This window comes from Bison bison, unplaced genomic scaffold (genome assembly GCF_000754665.1).
Source record: "Bison bison bison isolate TAMUID 2011002044 unplaced genomic scaffold, Bison_UMD1.0 scf7180017864034, whole genome shotgun sequence".
In the NCBI taxonomy this organism is placed as follows: domain Eukaryota; kingdom Metazoa; phylum Chordata; class Mammalia; order Artiodactyla; family Bovidae; genus Bison; species Bison bison.
The window spans coordinates 4,542,120-4,562,604 of NW_011494606.1; the positions used below are offsets into that span (position 1 = coordinate 4,542,120).

The 20,485-nt window shown below is 39.4% G+C and overlaps 1 protein-coding gene across 2 annotated transcripts in view; it reads right to left on the bottom strand.

The window, feature by feature from the left end:
- The window catches only part of MAP2K5 (mitogen-activated protein kinase kinase 5), a 270,714-nt gene that overhangs the window by 218,761 nt on the left and 31,468 nt on the right, over nucleotides 1–20,485 (bottom strand). For both annotated transcript variants that reach the window (XM_010834516.1, XM_010834517.1), the window contains exons 4-6: nucleotides 11,684–11,753; nucleotides 7,445–7,485; nucleotides 6,341–6,408 (exon numbers count right to left, since the gene is read on the bottom strand). In XM_010834516.1, coding sequence (XP_010832818.1) covers nucleotides 6,341–6,408; nucleotides 7,445–7,485; nucleotides 11,684–11,753 — 179 coding nt within the window. The remainder of the gene's footprint in view (nucleotides 1–6,340; nucleotides 6,409–7,444; nucleotides 7,486–11,683; nucleotides 11,754–20,485) is intronic.

The window sequence follows — 20,485 nt, forward strand, 5'->3', positions numbered from 1 at the left end:
GAGTTCAGGATGGGGAACACATGTATACCTGTGGCGGATTCATTTCGATGTTTGGCAAAACCAATACAATATTGTAAAGTTTAAAAATAAAATAAAATTAAAAATAAATAAATAAATACTTCTTAAATTTCTTAAATGAAAACTATGGGCCCCTAGTCTCTATATTCCCCAGACTTTATAAAGTATGTCTTCAACCAATGATTCTAAACTTTAATAACATCCTCCCAAGTCTAAGAATTCATGCACTAAGCAGCAGTTAAGAATTCTGCAGAATAGGACTAAATCTGAAATATATTTAAAAAATAAAATAACTGCCTAAAATGAGACCAGCTGAAAACAAAACAACAGACTCTACTATTTCCCGAGTGATGAGCATGTGCCATGCATTGTGCTAAATGGTATTACTTAGTATTCTGATCTAATGCTCCCAATAACTACACCCCTGTGGGTATACCCTGTAGGGGGGAGTTACTTCTTACATATAGAGAGAGAAACCCAAGGTACAGACCTTGCTCAAGATCACTCTAGTCTATCTCTCTAACATAAGTACACTTTTTTTTTTCTTGAAAACATTTGGATCCTTATATTCCCATAAATAGTCCCAATTTAATATGTGCAATTATTATAAAAACAGAAATAACCAAACAATGCCCAGGCAATGTTTCTCCACAGATATTCCATTATGTCATGCAACCTGAAATAATAACATTTTGATTCACTGCATTTACACAACACCTTTCATCCAAGAAACAAAAAGTGATTCCTTAATACAACTTCATCAATCTTCTAAACACCAGCAGTAGATAGATGGAAAATTTAATCATCCTAATTTTATAGGAGAAAGCCAAGATGTTCAGGAAAGGCCATGCTTGGCAGTGGGACTTGAACTCAGTAATTATGGCCTAGGAACATCATGTGAATGAGTAAGCTCAATTAAAAAAAAATTTATTTATTTGGCTATGCCAGGTATTCGTTGCAGCATGTAGGATTTTTCAGTTGCAACATGCAAACTCTTAGGTGTAGCATATGGGATCTCTAGTTCCCTGACCAGAGATTGAACCCAGACCCCTTGCACTGGGAGCTCAGAGTCTTAGCCACTGGACCACCAGGGAAGTCCCGTAAGCTCAATTTAATAAACAGTCATCCACCTAAGGCAAAGACCAATTCATGCTTTAAGAGTGACAGAGGAAAAAACTGATTTCATTCATTAGGCCAATATCTGGTTACCAACTTGATCTGGTAAAAAATTACATTTATATATCCTGGCAATTTCTTTGTGCCGCAGTTGACTCAGTGATTTATCTGGTAACTGTGACTTGAGCTATCTAAAAATCACTTTAAAAAGATCCTTTATTTATTTTTTTCCTTTTCTTTCTTTCTTTATTTATTTTTTAAATTTTATTTTTAAACTTTACATAATTGTATTAGTTTTGCCTTTAAAATGCAAGTGTGATACAACTGTCACTTGGGTATGGCACTTTAAGGGGACACTGAGATATTCAAAGAAGAGTGAAAGGGTCTTTCACTCTTTCTGCTATGTTAGAAATAACATAGCAGAAAAGCTGAATGAGTTGGGAGAATTTGATTCAGAGACAAAACCTAGAGGGAATATAAATGAATCTGTCTACTCATTTATTCAAGCAGCACTGACTAACTATCACCTATGTGTGAAACATCATCCTGGGAACTAGGGTTCAACAACGGCTGAGTAGTATTCCACTGTATACATGTACTGCATGTTCTTTATCTACTGAAACCATAATGGAAAAGAATATGAAAAAGAGTATCTATATGTGTGTATATATATATATATATATACCTTAACACTTTACTATACAGAAATTTATACAACACTGTAAATCAATGTCAATAATCTTTTTAAAAAAAATAATGAATATGCTACCACCACTGCCCTCAAAGAGTACAGAATTTATTGGGGGACAGAAGTGATTACAATACAATGTGCTAACCACTATAGTAAAAGCAAGCTCAGGGAGATAATGGGAATTCATAGAAGGGGTACCTGGCATAGACAAGGAGGTGGGCAACAATGAGGGACAGTTTTCAGAAGAAGACAACAGCTTTGTTCCTGAAAGATAACCAAGGTTAGCCAGGATGAAGGCAAAGGAGGGAGTGGATTAAAAGAAGAAGAAAACAGGAAAGAGACAGCAGCAGATGTGAAGGCCCAGTAGTAAGAGGGAATGTGATCCATCAAGGGTACCATGTATTCATTAGCAAAGCTGGAGCATCAACTGGAAGGGGCATGGGGAGCGGCAGGCCAGGGGGCTAGAGTGGGCAGAGGACCCAAGTGTGGGAGTCCACGGCTTACCTGCTGTGGAAGCTACAGTTCGTACTAAAGGCTACATGGATCAGTAAAGTGGGGAATGAGGGGCTCAAAACACCCATCAGCAAGGTCACGCTGGCTGCACCGTGGAGGAGGTGCTGCAGTGGGGAGCTGTCAGGAGGCTGGAGCAACAGTCGAGGGAGCCTGATCCACCTTTGCAGAAACAGAGATGCTGGCAAGCAGACAGGCTTCACAGTGATTCAGAAGGCAGAACCTACAAATGTAGGGACTGACTGGATGTGGGGCTAAGGGAGACCCAGGAAGCAGTGAAGGATGCCTGGCAGGTCATCTGGAGTTTGCATCCAGGTGGATGTGGGAGAATTTACTGAGACAGGAAATCTAGGCGGGATTGTTTGGCAGGAAGATGACCGGCGGGAAGATGACTGGTGGATGCATCACCTAGAAGAGGGAACAGCCCTGTTCTGAGGGCTAAACTCAGTCTTTACAGTTCAATTCAGTTCAGTCTCTCAGTCATGTCTAACTCTTTGTGAGCCCATGAATCACAGCACGCCAGGCCTCCCTGTCCATCACCAACTCCCAGAGTTCACTCAGACTCAGGTCCATCGAGTCGGTGATGCCATCCAACCATCTCATCCTTTGTCGTCCCCTTCTCCTCCTGCCCCCAATCCCTCCAGCATCAGAGTCTTTTCCAGTGAGTCAACTCTTGTCATGAGGTGGCCAAAGTACTGGAGTTTCAGCTTTAGCATCATTCCTTCCAAAGAAATCCAGGACTGATCTCCTTCAAAATGGACTGGTTGGATCTCCTTGCAGTCCAAGGGACTCTCAAGAGTCTTCTCCAACACCACAGTTCAAAAGCATCAATTCTTCGGTGCTCAGCTTTCTTTATAGTCCAATTCTCTCATCCGTACGTGACTGCTGGAAAAACCATAGCCTTGACTAGATGGACCTTTGTTGGCAAAGTAATATCTCTGCTTTTTAATATGCTGTCTAGGTTGGTCATAACTTTCCTTCAGTCTTTACAAGTGGGTGCTAAAAGGACACAAAGCTCAGCTCATGAAAAGGAATGTTCTGAGACATGGCTGCTGCTGCTGCTGCTGCTAAATCGCTTCAGCCGTGTCCGACTCTATGCGACCCCATAGACGGCAGCCCACCAGGCTCCAACGTCCCTGGGATTCTCCAGGCAAGAACACTGGAGTGGGTTGCCATTTCCTTCTCCAATGCATGAAAGTGAAAAGTGAAAGTGAAGTCGCTCAGTCATGTCGGACTCCTAGCGACCCCATGGACTGCAGCCTACCAGGCTCCTCCGTCCATGGGATTTTCCAGGCAAAAGTACTGGAGTGGGGTGCCATTGCCTTCTCCGCTGAGACTTGGCTACATGAACATAAAACAGGTACTTCAGCCAGTAAAGGGCGTATTGACACAGGGATGTTTAGGAAGCGCCTGGACGACCATTTGGCAAGGGGAGGGGAGTCAGGAACCCAAGGAGGGCTGGATTAGGTGGGGGCCTCTCCTTCTCCTGCTCCACACCACAGGCAAGAGTCTTCTGTAAACACAGTGCTGGCCATGGTGGTCTTTTGCTGAAAGTCATCTAACGGCTTGCCAATACACTGAGAGGAAAACTCCAGCACCAGGCCACACCTGATCTGGCTCCTGTCACATCCTTTTCTCCTGTCACTCCTACTGCTCTCCCACCTCTTCATGCCCTCCCCCAGCCCAGCAGCCCTCCCTGTGTTCCAGCCTAACTGGCCTCCTTCCAAACACATGGAGTTCCTTTACCACCCCCGGGCCTTCACTGATGCTCTCCCACCCCTCTGAAATGCCCTTCTCTGGCTCTGGATGTGGCTAGGTCCTTCTCATCCTTCAGGCCGAAATGGAATGTCACTGCCTCCTCCCACTTCTTTTTTTTTTTTTTTTCTCCTCCCACTTCTGACACCCAGTTCAAATCTAAATGCATGCCTGCCCAGAATTCTTTCACTTTAAAATCTGCTTGTTTTCTTCCTAACAATGATTGTAAAGTATAATTATTTGCATACTGTAGGGTGGTCTTATATTCCTATTAGCATACTTCAGAGGACAAGGACCACAATGTATTCCTAGTGGGTAGGACACCACCAAATAACTAGGAGGCACTCAATAAATATTTCTGATTAGTTACCAACACGGGCACAGAAAATGGCCAACCTAGGGTGGTACATTAAAATCACCTGTAGGACTTCTCCAACAACACTCCTCCCATAACAAAAATCTCTCTTGGAGCAAACTACCATTACTATCTGGGAAGCTGTCATATCCCTAAAGGAAGATGCTGCAATAAAGGGCTGAGAACCACTAAATCAGACAGTCTCTTATTATATAAGAGATTATATAATACTTCAAAGATTATATAATATAATCAAAGATTATATAATAATCTCAAAGGTTATATAATACTTCATGAATATAAATGATAGTCTTTTAAAAGCCAAGCTAATTCACTTCGGTTTTGGTTAAAACCAAACCCGAGAGAACTGAAAATTTATCCTACTGCTTTTCTGTCTTACCCTCTTTCTCAGCTTCATCCAGCTTTTTATACCATGATGAACTTTGACCTAAAACACGAGGAAAAATCCTTGCTTTCACTCAAAGGCTCATAGTCCGTCTGAACATCATTTTTTCAAGAAGTAGTGGTAATGATTAAAGGCCCTGCCCTCTTTGAGTGGACTGTAACAAGTGACCCTCAGTCCCCACGCCTCTACCCAGTGGGCCATGGCTCACGTACCCAACAGGCATGAAGAGAGAGGCTTCAGAGCATTGCTGAGCAGGGCCGAGCTCTTGGATGAGGACTAAAAGACCTGCCCCTCAGGACCAGGAGACAGATGATCCACTGGTGAAAAACCAGTTGATGTATTTTAACACAGAATAAATTGTTTAAAGAGGAAACACACTTTAAGAGTAGTGTGTTCACAGCAGGAAAGCTGTGGATAAGATCTACTGACGCTATTAAAAAAACAACTAAGGAAGTGACTTTTGAGGAGGGGACAGGAGAGCAAAGAAAGAGTCAAGAGGACAGACTCTACCTGCAGTAAAGCCCAGCTGCAAAAGAACCAAGATCTGAGTGGAGGGGGTAAGGAGGGGCATGGAAGGGAAAGTAGAAGCCTAAGCTACATCTCGGCAGATGAGGGCTCTGCCAGCACTGAGTACTGCCCTAAACCCAGGAAGACCAGGGCACACAGTGGAAGGGTGATCTGGCTCTGTGATGGCTCTTCAGTCACCAGTGTGAACACAAACACACAGAACAACCACTTCAAGTGGCATCTTCAAGCACAATAATAAGACATCTACCAGAGGAATAGAAATAAGATGTCTACTAGCAGAATAACTGGATGTATAACAAACATGACCTAGATTTCTTTCAGTTTAAGCAGGTCAGTCTACTTGAGGACATTCATCTTCTAGAAGTAAGTTCTCAGGCCTGTCAGAAGAACACTTTGAAGAGGCTCAAGTCTTGAGTATCCATCCCAGTCTGGGACAACATCAGAATGAATTAATGAAAACTGTCTTCCTTCTAAAATACCTCAATTTCTTATATAACCAAAGGTACGAAAATGAACAACATGGCTGGCCAATTTAAATTTCACTACCTTACTCTTTTCTTGTCTCTTTCTGGGGAAGCATCAGTGGAACATCATACTGCCAAAAGATGGACAAGGAAGACAGAAATAATAAGTATTATACAACCTAAAAACCAGATCATCAGAGCACGAAACAGCCAAAGACACCGAATTTTCTGGTTCTGTATAATCTGGAGACTGAAGGAAAACCACTCCACAGACCAAAATTAACAGTTCAACTTGTTTAATTTTATCTTTCTCTATGAGGTCCTTTCTTTTCAGTCAATACCAAAGCTGGGGTTACTTAACCAGTCAGATTTCTTCTTAGCCACATACACACTTTTGTGGTCTCATGGAAAAGAGGTGTCATCCCACAAGCCTCTTCCCCACCCTCAGCTCTGTAGATACTCATGCTTACGGGCACATTTTACTTGCGTGCTCTCACCTATTGCTTGGAAGTGAATCTGAGACGGCTGGGCTGCTGTGTTGAGAGGGTCCAGCCCGGGTATTCACCTACAAGTAAAGAAAGAATCTTGATCAGTCTGTGTTCTGAGGACACAGTTCTAATTAACCTATAATTTGCCACAAATTTCTCATTTCACTATGAAGGTTAATTAGCTTGTTGCTAGACCAACCCATGGTTGGAGTCTATTCAGTATATAGGTTACAAAAAATGTACAACCTGTATATTACATAATACTTTGCTTCTGCCATTATTCAAATATTTAAATAGTGCTGGAAAAAAAGAGATAAATGGGAAATTTTCATTCACTGTCTAGAACTGAATTCAATTCTAGAGAAGAAATTCGGTTCACTGTTTCTTTTTGTTTTATATAAAAAACAATGTGTTCAAAAAAGTATATTAAGAATACATCCAAGGGCCAATAGCGAATCTCACATTATTATATCCCTCCAGCTCTAAAACTAGGCAGAATATTGCAGAATGTCTCTTATTCACTGAAAAATGAGGTCCAAGTAATTAATTATAAAACACTTGAGTCTAATACAATAGCCAGTTTTTCTTTTAAATGTAAAGCCTTAAGCAGAAATCTAGAATTTAAAATACACAGAACAATGAAAGGACATTAAATAGATATATGTTTCCAGCATAAACATGTCAAAAGAAGAGGGGGGTATTCTGTGTGCAATATGCTTATGTGCTTAATTAATCACTGAAATGAAGTCTATATTTTCACTCAAATAAATCTTTGTGGAGATCAGTAGCCAGGATCACCCTGAAAAAACAGACCAACAAAACAATTCCAAAAATAAAAAGGTTTTTAAAAATTTGGGATCAAATCCCATATATATATATACATATATATATACACATATATATATATACACACACACATACACATACACACACACACACACATATTGAACAAATACTACAGATGACTCCCCCTCCACATCCCATTTAAAAAAAAAAAAAAAGGGATCGCTTGTCAGAGCTTGAGAAAGTGCAGTTTTATTTGACATTTCAATAAGTGGAACACAGCATTACAAATCCATCTAACTTTACTGAAACAATTATTGAAATTCGTACCTTCAGGCCATGTATGTTCCGTTCCCCAGGAGGCTTGCAGGCTGAAACAGTAATTGACTAAATTGTAGAACACATCAGGGCCATTTACAAATTTGCTCAAAATGAATCGTTTAAAAAGAAATGAGGGTGACACCAAAATTAGCAGAGAGAAATGATTGAAAAGTGGCTCCCAAGACCCAGAGTGGGAATTATGAACCAGGGTTTTTAACTTGCAGGAGTGAGCATTTATAAATGCAAAGAGCTTTCTGACACCACCTCATATAAATTCCAATTTCTGCTTAAAACATATAAAAATCAAGTTAACTGAGCTAAAATGATTAGATTCCTTTCATAATTCAAATTTCTGCAATCTTTCCTCACTCTATTACATCGTATATCTGCTATCGCTTACTCTACAATGAAAATAGCTAGGGTTTTTGGAGAGGAGAGGGAGGAGGGTCTTTTAATGCCAAAAAGATTGCTAGAGATTCTATGATATAGTCAAGTTTGAATATTAATTTGCAAAGCAATAAATAGTCAAATTTGCTAAAATACAGAGATATCATTAATTTTGTCACATTTCTTACAAATCTTGACATTTATTAATATTTAAGTCTAAAGATAAAGCAGTACCAGGAAAAATAACATTAATTTCTCTACATCATCTTGAGTTACAGATTAGTACAACACTTTTCCAATTCAGTAAACGCTTCTTCATCAGATGTTAAAAAAATAAAGAGCTTCATGCCCATGTTATAGGCTGCTTCCATCTGAAAACTACGGTGTCCTATGTATTATATGTTAAGGGGCCGTCAATTTTGATTGATTGGGGAAGGATGAATCTGATTTTTTTTTTTTTTGCTCCTTTCTCAGATGTACATGTATTTCCCTCTGTTTCTGACAAGAAATAGAGCTGTTAAATAAGAAGATGATGTAGGTAATAATTACAAAGCACATCGGTTGCTTTAGTTTTGTGTATTTCAAGCATATTCAAATTTATTATGTTATTTTCCTTAAAAAAATCTACACCTCAATAAAGCATTTTTATTTGTTTTTCTAAAATACATTAAAATTAAGACTCCAAATTCTCTTTCCTTAAAATGGAAATTAACTTTTTGAACAAAACAACAGTCACATACACTTGATGCCTGGTCCTTTAGGGACCATTAATACTTCCTAAGAAAACGCTTCAGAGCATTTCCTCCGAAGTACCAGTGCATTTATAAACTTCATTTAGTAAGGAAGTGACTAACTAAGGGATTAGAGACAGGCATCAACTCTTATCTGGTACCTTAAAATCTGCCTTGCTCCTCAATTGGCTTCTTAAATCTTTATAACTAGAAATCTAAGCAGTATTCAAAAAATACAGTAACCTTAATTTTCTAAAATTGTAGAGTCAGAAGTTACTGTAAAGCCAGGGAATTTTCATGCTTATTAATAGTTAACATATCTTTTAACTACAAAGAGCACTCAGTCCTGAGCAGGGAAGTTACTATCCAACACAACTGTGCCACTTGGAATGAGAAGACCTGTTGTTAGAACAGAATCATTTTCTCCTGTCTTTATGATTTGCTCAGTCTAGAGATTCTTTATAACATGGGGCCTGAGAGCCTCTCATCAACTCAGTAGACCCAGGTAACATACCTAATGTCTACACTCTTAACTGTAAAAATTTCCATAAACTCCAAATTCATATAAATCTAATATAAACTTTTATATATATTAAATTATATAAAAATAAAATTGTATAAAGTCTATACTTTATGTAGATAAATATGCAAAAAAAGTAGAAAACTAAGAAGAGTTATACAACAGTATCTACAAAACCACAGAGACAGGGAGACTGAGTCTCACTTTAAAAAACTTAAATGTGTCATGGAAGAACTATATTTAATAATGTACTGGAAGGTAATAGATTCTTCTCATTGAAGGCTAATTCTGTTAACTGGAGACTAATAGACTAAGATATACAACAACAACAGCAGATTCTGTGCTAGGACTACATGTAACACTCATGTCTAACATATTTTCATTTAAGAATCTCCTCCCTACAACATACTTTTCTCCACACTCCTATCAAGTCCTCCAAACTACCCCCATACACACTCTGCTGGTACTGCTAAGTCGCTTCAGTCGTGTCCGACTCTGTGCGACCCCATAGACGGCAGCCCACCAGGCTCCTCCATCCATGGGATTTTCCAGGCAAGAGTACTGGAGTGGGGTGCCATTGCCTTCTCCGATACACACTCTACTAATAGCTTAACCTGTATAAGAGCAAATAGCCCTCCTACTTTAAGCAAATTACAACTTGAACAAAATTCTTATTCAAAGTGTACATTAACCACTTAAAAACTGTGTGTCTCTAGAGCTACTTAGTGGGCTTCCCTGGTGGCTCAGATGGGAAAAATTTGCCTGCAATGCAAGAGACCAGGGTTCAATTCCTGGTTTGGGAAGATCCCCTGGAGAAGGGAATAGCAACCCGCTCCAGGATTCTTGCCTGGAGAATTCCATGGACAGAGCCTGGCAGGCTACAGTCCATGGAATCGGAAAGAGTCGGACATGATTGGGCGACTAACACTAGAGTTAATTAATGTCTCTGGACCTAAATATTCTCAACTATAACATAAAGCAATAATAGGCAGGACTTTTGAGAGAACTATAAATGGTAACACAAAAAGCAATATTAGTGCTTGAACAGAGAAGATATCTAAAAATGGCTGTTATTATCATGGGAGGGGCACAATGGTATGGACAGGGAGACTGACAGGGACTGTTCACAAGATAAAAGAAAACAAAGAGAACCTGGAAAGATTCTGGACAAAGAAAAGTAAATATTATGGGAGAAAAGAAATGAAGACCCAAGGCATTGGAATTACAATAATCCAGGGTACTGTACTAGGGTTTGCTACAAGAGAGCTATAAAGTTATAAAGCAGGAAAGCAATTTATGGAAATGATTTCAGCCAGTAAAAAAAAAAATATTCCTCATGGAAAAACAGTTCTGAAATTTCCCCAGATTCTCTTGTCTTGTTAAGAAATAATTTGCATCCTGTTATTGGCCTGATACATAGAAATGGCAACTTTTTTTTTCTCTTTTTTTTCAAGTTTTAGTCTTCAGGTACAACAGAACTGAATTATAATTGTTTCAGACATGTTATCAATGGCCAAGTTTTATTTACTTACTTAGCTCTTTAATAAGTTATTATCAATACTTTACTAAATACTCCTAAGCTGGCTGCCCACCTTAATGCTAAAAGAAGAGCATTACTCTTGAACCCAGACCTTCTCATGGGCTGGCCCCGAGCCAGCTGCCTTTGGAGACTTCATCAGTGCAAATAGCAGTCTACTGGTTAACTGAGCCATTTAAACTTCAGAGAGTTACAGGTAATGAAAGTCTAGAATGCCTAACTGGAAAACTCATACCATGATTATTTGTACAGTATCAGTTAACGAAGGTAAGTTTAACTTCTAATTATTTTAATTAAGCTATTTCTAGAAGACTCAGAAATTTTCTTATCTGTTTCATCAGTTAGAAAACACAGACTTCCAAGTAGGGCAATGTATAATGGGTGAAAGACTTAATGGTTTATATAATTAAACTGTTCTTTTTCACCATTATTCAAACTTTGAGGAAACATTTATATCCAGTTGAGCAATCATATCTGTTACAAGGCTAGTACTATCAAACCTAAAGGGAAAAACAAATGATATGACTCACCAAGATTCACTCTCATCAGCTCATATTTTTTGAGACTTAACAATCAAATTCCTATTTAGGAGGATTTTCAATTATTTAGAAGATGTATCCCCCCAAAAATCCAGCACCAAACATTCCACCAAAATATCTCTCCTAAAACCCTCTAGTAAATCATGGCTTCTACACTAGCTGAGAGCTTTCTCCTTAATAGCAGCTCTGGCTACCATCATGAGCCACAATTTATAAATATCCAAAATTAAAGTCATTCATTTTCCTTGGTTTAGAAACCATGTGGACCCCCAAAGAGTTCTTTAAGCGAATGTAAGTATGCACTTCAAAAACAAAAAACAATCTAGTTAGTTTAATTTACTCTACTAAATTAGATATTTTATCTGCCATAACTATAATATAGCCTGCAATCCCATGGTAATGAATACTTCTTTTGTTTTTTCAAATTAAGAGCTAAACATCATGTTATGTGCATTTAAACCTTTGGAAAACATAACTGTTGATGAAACAGTTTGCTGAAATAATCATTGTTGATTAGAATTTGTTCAACATTACCTCTTGGAAATATCTGCAGAGGCTCTATTAACTGTCCATTTACTTGCTGTTCCATTATTGTAGAATAATACTGCAAAGAGATTATAGAAAGAGATTACTCAGTAATGTATGAACACTGGAACAGACACTTATGGGTTGTTTAATTCACAGTACTTTTGTAAATTGCTGGTACATACATATCAGCCTAGAGAATTCTTTTACTCTATTTGCACATCAAACTGACTATGGTGGATACTCAGAACTGAAAGTCCAGTATAGTGTTATCCTTCACACTGTCTTTAGGAGTAAAAATGGCTGATGAAGACTTTAGGTTAGTATCTGATCTCTAGAAATGTTTTGAAAATGATATATATTAAAAATGACACAAAGTATTTTAGGAGAAATTTCTCAAATTGCCTTTTGTTCTTTTTCCCTGGACTTTACAAAGCAAAATGGAGATGCCTCATATTCAGTTTGGACCTATATGCCAGTTAGTTAATCAAACATTATTTATATTTGTATATAAAATGTACAGACAATGGAAATCAAAATCACAGAGACTGTGTAACAAGCAAACAAGATATGACCCATCCAAAGATAATAGGATTAACATGATAAAAAGGTAGCCCAGTTTCAAGCAAGCATAACTTTCATGCTTTAATCTTCTAAAATACTTTCAGTTCAGTTCAGTAGCTCAGTCGTGTCCAACTCTTTACGACCCCATGAATGACAGCACGCCAGGCCTCCCTGTCCATCACCATCTCCCGGAGTTCACTCAGAGTCACGTCCATCAAGTCAGCGATGCCATCCAGCCATCTCATCCTCTGTCGTCCCCTTCCCCTCCTGCCCTCAATCGTTCCCAGCATCAGAGTCTTTTCCAATGAGTCAACTCTTCGCATGAGGTGGCCAAAGTACTGGAGTTTCAGCTTCAGCATCATTCCTTCCAAAGAAATCCCAGGGCTGATCTCCTTCAGAATGGACTGGTTGGATCTCCTTGCAGTCCAAAGGACTCTCAAGAGTCTTCTCCAACACCACAGTTCAAAAGCATCAATTCTTTGGCGCTCAGTTTTCTTCACAGTCCAACTTTCACATCCATACATGACCACTGCCAAAACCATAGCCTTGACTAGATGGACCTTTGTTGGCAAAGTAATGTCTCTGCTTTTCAATATGCTATCTAGGTTGGTCATAACTTTTCTTCCAAGGAGTAAGTGTCTTTTAATTTCATGGCTGCAGTCACCATCTGCAGTGATTTTGGAGCCCAAAAAGAAAAAGTCTGACACTGTTTCCACTGTTTCCCCATCTATTTCCCATGAAGTGATGGGACCAGATGCTATGATCTTAGTTTTCTGAAATACTTTAGTATAGATCAAATTTCACTTTAAAAATTTGAGCATGAAAAATAAAGTTCCAAATTCAAAAAGCTTTCATACAGCATCATAAACACATTCATTCAGTAGGCTGTATTACAGTCTGCTCCTATTTTCCTTAATATGTTAATTGATGAGCATATTTCCACCTAACCTGGAAATGGCTTCTGTGCCCTGACTTCTTTCAACACTTGACAAACAACAAAATGATGTTCTTGGTGGAAAATATCAACAATGAAAACCACTGGTTTTGTGTTTCAAGGGACTGTCAAAGAGCAGAACTCCCCTTCTGTACTTGTTTCTGTATTAAAAACAAATGCAGGGACTTCCCTGGTGGTCCATCCGCCTTCCAGTGCAAGGGACGCAGGTTCAATCCCAGGTCGGGGAACTAAGAACATGCTGTGGGGCAACTAAGCCCACACGGCAACTACTGAATCCGTGCACCTCAACTAGAGAGAAGCCTGAGTGTTGCCGTGGAGAGCCCACATGCTGCAACCAAGACTTGATGCAGCCAAAAATAAGTAAATAATATTTTTTAAAAACACATGCATATTTCCTTTTTAACTATCACATTTCCAGAAAATTTCTCTTTGATAATCATTATTTGTTGACATTCTTAAAAGTTTCTTTTTAAAAAACATGTACATATATCTTCTTATTGCTTTTATGTACATTAAAATTATCACAAGATTGAGTTTATTCTTCCCTTAGAAATAAAAGGGAGTTACAAAATTCCATATCATCTTTAGAATCACAAGTTAACAAGTCTAAGAATCCTCACCCTAAAAACAAAGTGAAAGTGGATTTTTGATGGCTATGGGCTAATAGAAGGATACCCTGCCTTCTGAGAGCTTTCAAACCATAAAGGAAACTGATCCTTTCCCTCTATGATGTAAAAGTATATATACACAGCATAAGCATGTGATACACTCTCTGGAATACATACTAAAGCAAATGTCTTTCAGGAAACTATATTCCTTAAAATCACAGAAATATAGTGCTCGCCATTACTCAAACAGTGATGACAAGTAAATGAAATATCAATCTTGTAGGCTGTCAACCTTATGGGACAGCAATAACTGTTAACAAGTGGTCTGGAAAAATTGTCCGAAAATGACTTGTCCTCAGCACACAAGTATTTGAGGTTTCCATGGAAAATTAAGATGCCAGTGGCTATTTGAAACATTGCTCAGGTATTCTTTTTAATGGGAAATTTGCTGGTTATTGATCCACGGCATGTACCCTCTTGCTTCTGGAAGGCTGCAAGCAACTTTCCAATCAGTAGCTGTCAAAAAAATTACTGCCTTTTTATACTGATACAAGACAACAGCAGTGGTGGTGTTCTCCTATACCTAATGCTTTTCTTTAATTAACTGCTATGTACAATAGGTTAGTAATTTCAGTTACTACTTGACCACAGTCCTAGAAATCAAAACAAATAAAATATCCTTATGCTTTATCTAACAAATTAATTACAGTTGTCTGAAACTGGTGCTTGGGGTCAAGTTTGAAAACAAATAACCTCACATGTAAAGGGTCAGAACAGGTGCAAGGTATTTTTTTCCTACTATAAAACCTTGCATGCATGAAATTGACCTGTTTTCCAACTTTATTTATTTACCTCACAAAATATATAAATAAAAATGGTTTCTCTTTCATTTCTGAGCTGCGCCAAATCAACTGGCAAGCCATACATACTTTTATAACCATTGCAGGAATTTTTTTAGCAATCTATAAACATCTCTTTGTACGCTGATTAACACAGTCACAGTAATGATATTAAGCATGCCACTTGACAATTTCTTCAAAGCAAGTGGTTAGGATTTGTTTTTTGTTTTCTACAATTCTTCCAAATCCAAGGAACGTTTTCTCCCGCTAAAATACAGGGTTTGATCTGTGTTCATATTAACACAGAATCTTGTGTTCCACACTCCAAAGTAACTCACCCTCAAGGGCAAACTATAAAGGGTAGTAAGTAAACCCATGGCATGGGCCCACCCTAGGCAAATGACCCCTCAGGAGCAAGCCTGGTGACAGCTGAGTGGCTGCCAAGGGGGCTCGGACCTTAGGCCACTGCTCACATGGCATTCCTCAATGGACAAGGATAAAATGTGGGCCATGCACAGTAGCTCCTGGCATGCAGCAGTCCTGATGAACCGCAAGGCCTGTGCTGCCCAGAGAGACGAGCAAGGCGCTGAGACGAGTTAGAGACTCGAGCCCTGGGATTCAGGACTGGCCACTTTCAACTGATGACCTCAGTGAAGAAATGCTCACGGTGTCTCAGCTTACTCAGCTGTAAAATGAAGGTGGTATGTACCCACAGGATTATTGTAAGACTCACACGAGAAAATATGAGAGCATTTAACAAGTTATAAAGCAAATTCCTTTTAGATCTTCATCCTCTCTCAGGGTTTTATGTATTTTCCCTTTAAAGGGATTCTTTCCAATTTTGTTCTAAATAGTGATAAAATAAGCAATAATGACAAAGACTAGGTTTATACTAGATAAAAACAAAATGAAAAGACAACCAACCAAACTAGACAAAAATCTAAATCTTTTACACCAAGGTATTTATTAATGATATGGTTTAGACAGAAAAGTAACAAAGTGATCATGATAACATTAATAGAGCTATAATTTGAAGTTATCCAAAAGGCTTTCTTAGCTCAACCTCTATTATCCTATCCAGCTTTCATTACCCCTAACACAAAGCCTGGCACATAGTAGGTGTCTGATACATACTGACTGAAATGGAGCCTGATACCAATTCTGCCATTTATTAATCTGCACAGCCTTCAGGAGGTCATTTAACCTCATTGAACCTTAGTTTCCTCTGAATGAGAATAAAGATAGCTTCTCTATTATATAGGGTTACTGTGAAGCTCAAAATTAAACTGCAGCAATAGAATTAGTGAAGGCATTTGTAAACGGTAATGATTAATAGTTGAGAGATTTAAAAGTGAACCTCCTAACAGTGAAACAATATTAAGCACAGCACTTTCTAAGTAGAAGTGTTCTAGGATTTAAAGACACAAAAACGGTATGTTTGAAAAGTACAAAAGACTGCATTCATTCTGAACACGTCAGCGGCAGTTATAAAACGTTGTTTTCTCTGGTATCCCCTGTAGAATCTGTTACATGCAGTAATTGCAGCAATAATCAATAAGCTAACTGAGTAAAAGATTAATCAGTTTTGTGATTGCTAATGGAATCTCCAGTACCAGACTCAGATTAGTTTCAAAGTCCCTCTGAGATGTTCTTCAAAATCCTTAAACAATTTTAATAAGGATGTGACAAAGTTTAGCATAGTTATCCAAAAATCTAATTAATTTGAAACAGAGGGCCAGATTCAACAAGGGGATAACAAGTACAATTTTTGGCTTTGTTCTGTTTGCAAGTTTATCATACAGTATTCCTATCTGTTATGGACTTGATTCTAATTCTAACAGCGCAATCCAATCAATAATTACAACACTTTTTTCTTCATGGAAATCTGCCACATAAAACTGAGTTCCAATACAGCACAGTTTAATTTTACAAGGCACAAGTCCTCTGTTGAAAGGAGAGAAAACAAATAGACAACGAGAGAGATACACCTAGAAATAACTCCCACCCACTGGATACCTACTGTGTGTTAGGCTCAATACAGAGACAGAGCCCCTCAACCCCCCTGCCAAGTTTATGATTAATTTCTCCATCCAAACCTTTATTCCCTTTCTTGTCCCACCTCTGTTCCCCTCAGTATTAAGGAGTATCAAAAAAACAGGAGGGATTGAAACTTAAGTAAGACCCTTCAGGGCCCTCCTGGGTTCAAAAGCCCCTCCGTGTCCTCTGTTTCTTGTTGTAGAAAAAGACTTTATTCTCCTAGGCTTCCCTGAGTTCCAAAGAGCAGATGCAAGGAGTAAACTATTAGGACAACAGAATCACAGGCCTGCTTAGTTCCTCCTGAAGGGATATTGTTAACAATCTGATGCATATCTGTGTTCTACAGAAACTGTTATATAGGGTTATTGTGAAGCTCTGAATTAAACTGCAGCAATAGATTAGTGAAGGCATTTGTAAACTGTAATGATTAGTGGTTCAGAGATTTAAAAGGGAACAGGTGGAGGATGGTGACTACCTGCTAACCACAAGCACTGGTTGGAACTGGTTGGAACTGACCCAGACTGGTTGGAACCAGAAGGTTGAGATTCCTGAAACCTTACCCTGTAACCTCACCTCCAAGCAATCAGAAGGTCCATGAGCTGATCAACTTCCTATGACCCCCATCCCTCACACTGTCTTTAAAAACCCCGACCTGAAAGCCATGGAGGAGTTTAGGTCTTTGGACCGTGAGCTGCCCGTTCTCCTGGCTTGGTGCCCAGCAAATAAACCTCCACTTCACTACAAACACCCACTGCCAAGAGCGTTCTGCACCTCATTCACATGAGTCCTTGCTTGGCAACAATACTAGATATTTACATTTATTCACACCTATTTGACAAATGTAGTAAACCATTTATCAGTCAACCAAGAAAAACACTCCTTTCATTCTAGTCCATGCACTCAGAACATATAATGTTTGTTTGCTAGTTGAGAGTCAAAAGGTAAGTTATTCTCATTTATGACTAAGGATGCTAACTGTTTGTCATGCAATGCAAATGAAATACCATATTTTATTGCCATCAATTTACTATGGTGTTTCGTATTTTGGTTGTGTATTAAAATATAATCATTTCTTTTTTTTTTTTTTTTAAAAGATCAGCTATCTCCTATTTCTCATACCTCAAAAGACTGAACTAAAGCAGGCTACTGGGTGGACTACTGAGCTGGTGGAGAGCCTGGCCTCTCCACTGTCACCTGTGCGAGTGAAGCCATGTCGCCTGGCCTTTCGGAGGCCGGGGGTGGTGGGAAGGTATTAATATACTGCAGATCCTGTGCTGGCTGGTGACTTCTCTTTCTTCAGGGGCTCCGCCACCCCTCCACATTTTCCTTCTGCCTTTCTTGCCACACTGCTCAGTTTCCTGTAAGTGATTCTTTCCCCATTCCTCCTTTAAATACTCAAGTTTCCCATGGCTTTTCATCAACCTTCCTTTTTTTATTTTATCCTCTCCTTGAGTTAACTTCAGCCACTTCGAAGGTTTCAATTACCAGAGGAGTCATTGAGACTAATTAGGAGCTGATGAATCACAAACCTTTATTTCCAGCCCAGATTTCTCTCCTAAGATTCAGAACATACCCAACTGGTTGTCCAGAGGCCCCCTCAAATTCAACAGGTCCCCACCTCTCCCACCCTCCCTCATGCCCTAGGCCTGTCTTTCAACAGATGGGCTCACCATCCGAATGAATGACATCACCATGACCTAGCCTCCCAAACCGGCTATCTGGGAGCCCTCCAGACCACTCCTTTCCTTCTTCCCCACATCTAATCCATCACCTTCTTACTAACTCTACATTCTCCCCACTGCTCATATCCTCAAGCTAGGGCCCTCCATGATCGAGCCTACCTGCCTTTGCAACCTCATCTCAACCCTCCCGCACTGTCCATACCACACTGATCACAGGCAGTGCCTCCTAAATACACCAGGCATCCTTTCACCTGGGCCTTTAAACACACTATTCTCTCTCTTCAAACACGCTTTCCAGTCCCCTTGTCCTTGCTACTCCACCTAGACACTACTCTCTTCAGGAAGTCTTACCTGTCTCCAAAGCTAGATCCGGAGCTCCTTCTCTGAGCTCACAGAATACCAAGTGCTTAGGTATATGAGAGCACTGATCACTCTGCCTGGTATTTCTGAGTCTTTCCTGTCCTCCCACATAAAATACTCTTTCCTTTTTTGTTAACTTCCCTGACTGAACCATGAGCTCCCTGAAGGAGTGAACTATATGTTCACTGCATCTTTACCACCTAGCATAGGGCTTGGCTAGATTCTTGCCATCCCATAAATATTTACTGTATGAAAAAGCTGGCTGGAGGCTTCCCTGATGGCTCAGTGGTAGAGCCTGCCTGCCAATGCAGGAGACACAGGTTCGATCCCTGATCTGAGAGGATCCCACATGCCACAGAGCAACTAAGCCCATATGCCACACTATTGAGCCCGTGCTCTAGAGCCCAGGAGCCACAACTACTAAGCTCCATGTGCTGCAGCTCCTGAAGTTCACGCACCCGAGAGCCTGTGCTCTGCAACAAGAGAAGCCACCACAGTAAGTCTCACACTGCAATGAAGAGTAGCCCCTACTCTCTGCAACTAGAGAAAGTCCATGTGGAGCAACAAACACCCAGAACAGCCAAAACAAAACACACACACACAAAAACTGGCTCTATGAATAAATGGGCAAATCAGTGAGTGATCTCAGGTCCCATCTCGACATTTACCAGCCATGTGACCTTGAGAAAGGCAGGCAACTTGTTTGTGCCTCAGTATTCTCAGCTGTAAATATGAAAAAAATACCTGCCTTGCTCACCTCATAGAGGTGTCAGGAACATCACAATCAGAGAAGCTGGTATATAAGAAACATTTTTATAAAGTACTTGACAGATATCTTAAAATAGGGCACCGTGTTACTATGAATCTCCCACTTCCAAGCAACAGTACTTACAAGGAAAATGGCCATAACAATAGGGTGACGTAGAAACCACTAAACAAGACTGCCGAAATCTTCAGACCAAGTACAGAGGCAGCATTTAAGTAATGTTCATCAAGGCTGAGTCAGTATGCCCTCAACTCCCCTCAATTAGTACAGGACTATAAATAATAATACAAGTGGAAAGGTACTATAAGGAACATTGTTTCTCCATCTGGAAGTTCATCAAGGGCATGGACCATGTCTGATGTATTTTATTATGTCTTATGCCAGAGGTGTTAATCTGGTGTCTATATGGGCCTTGGGAGATCCTTGAAATTCCTGAACTCCTAGGTGAAATGCTACACTGTGTGAATTTTCTGGGAAAAGAACAAACACCTTTCCTCACATTTTCAAAAAGACCTGTCTCCAAAAAATCTAAGAAGCTAGTAGAGTATGTAGCCACAGAGTGTACAGCACCATAGCATATGGATAATGGCCACTCTGCATATGTCCAAGGGGAGAGGCCAACAGGGAATAATACAGACATGACGACTACGTATTCTCATTGGTTACATCTCTAACTTAGTGGCAAGTCTTACATGTCAACTCAAATCAAATTTATCATTCTTCTATACGTATATAACAGAAAGGTCTCTAATCTCTCCTTAGCATGCCTTCTAGCAGACAATATAAACAGTACAGTATGAGGATATACTTATAAAAAAATAAGCATGCTGGCTTTTCCTATTAATGATAAAATTCTTAAATTCCTGTTTTGTCAATACTCCAAGCATACCCCATTATATGTAGCTGAGTCAGTAATTACAGCAATAATCAATAAACTAACAAACTATTTGCAGTCCATGGTTATATCATTTAGTTTTCCTGGTAAAGAACTCAACAACCT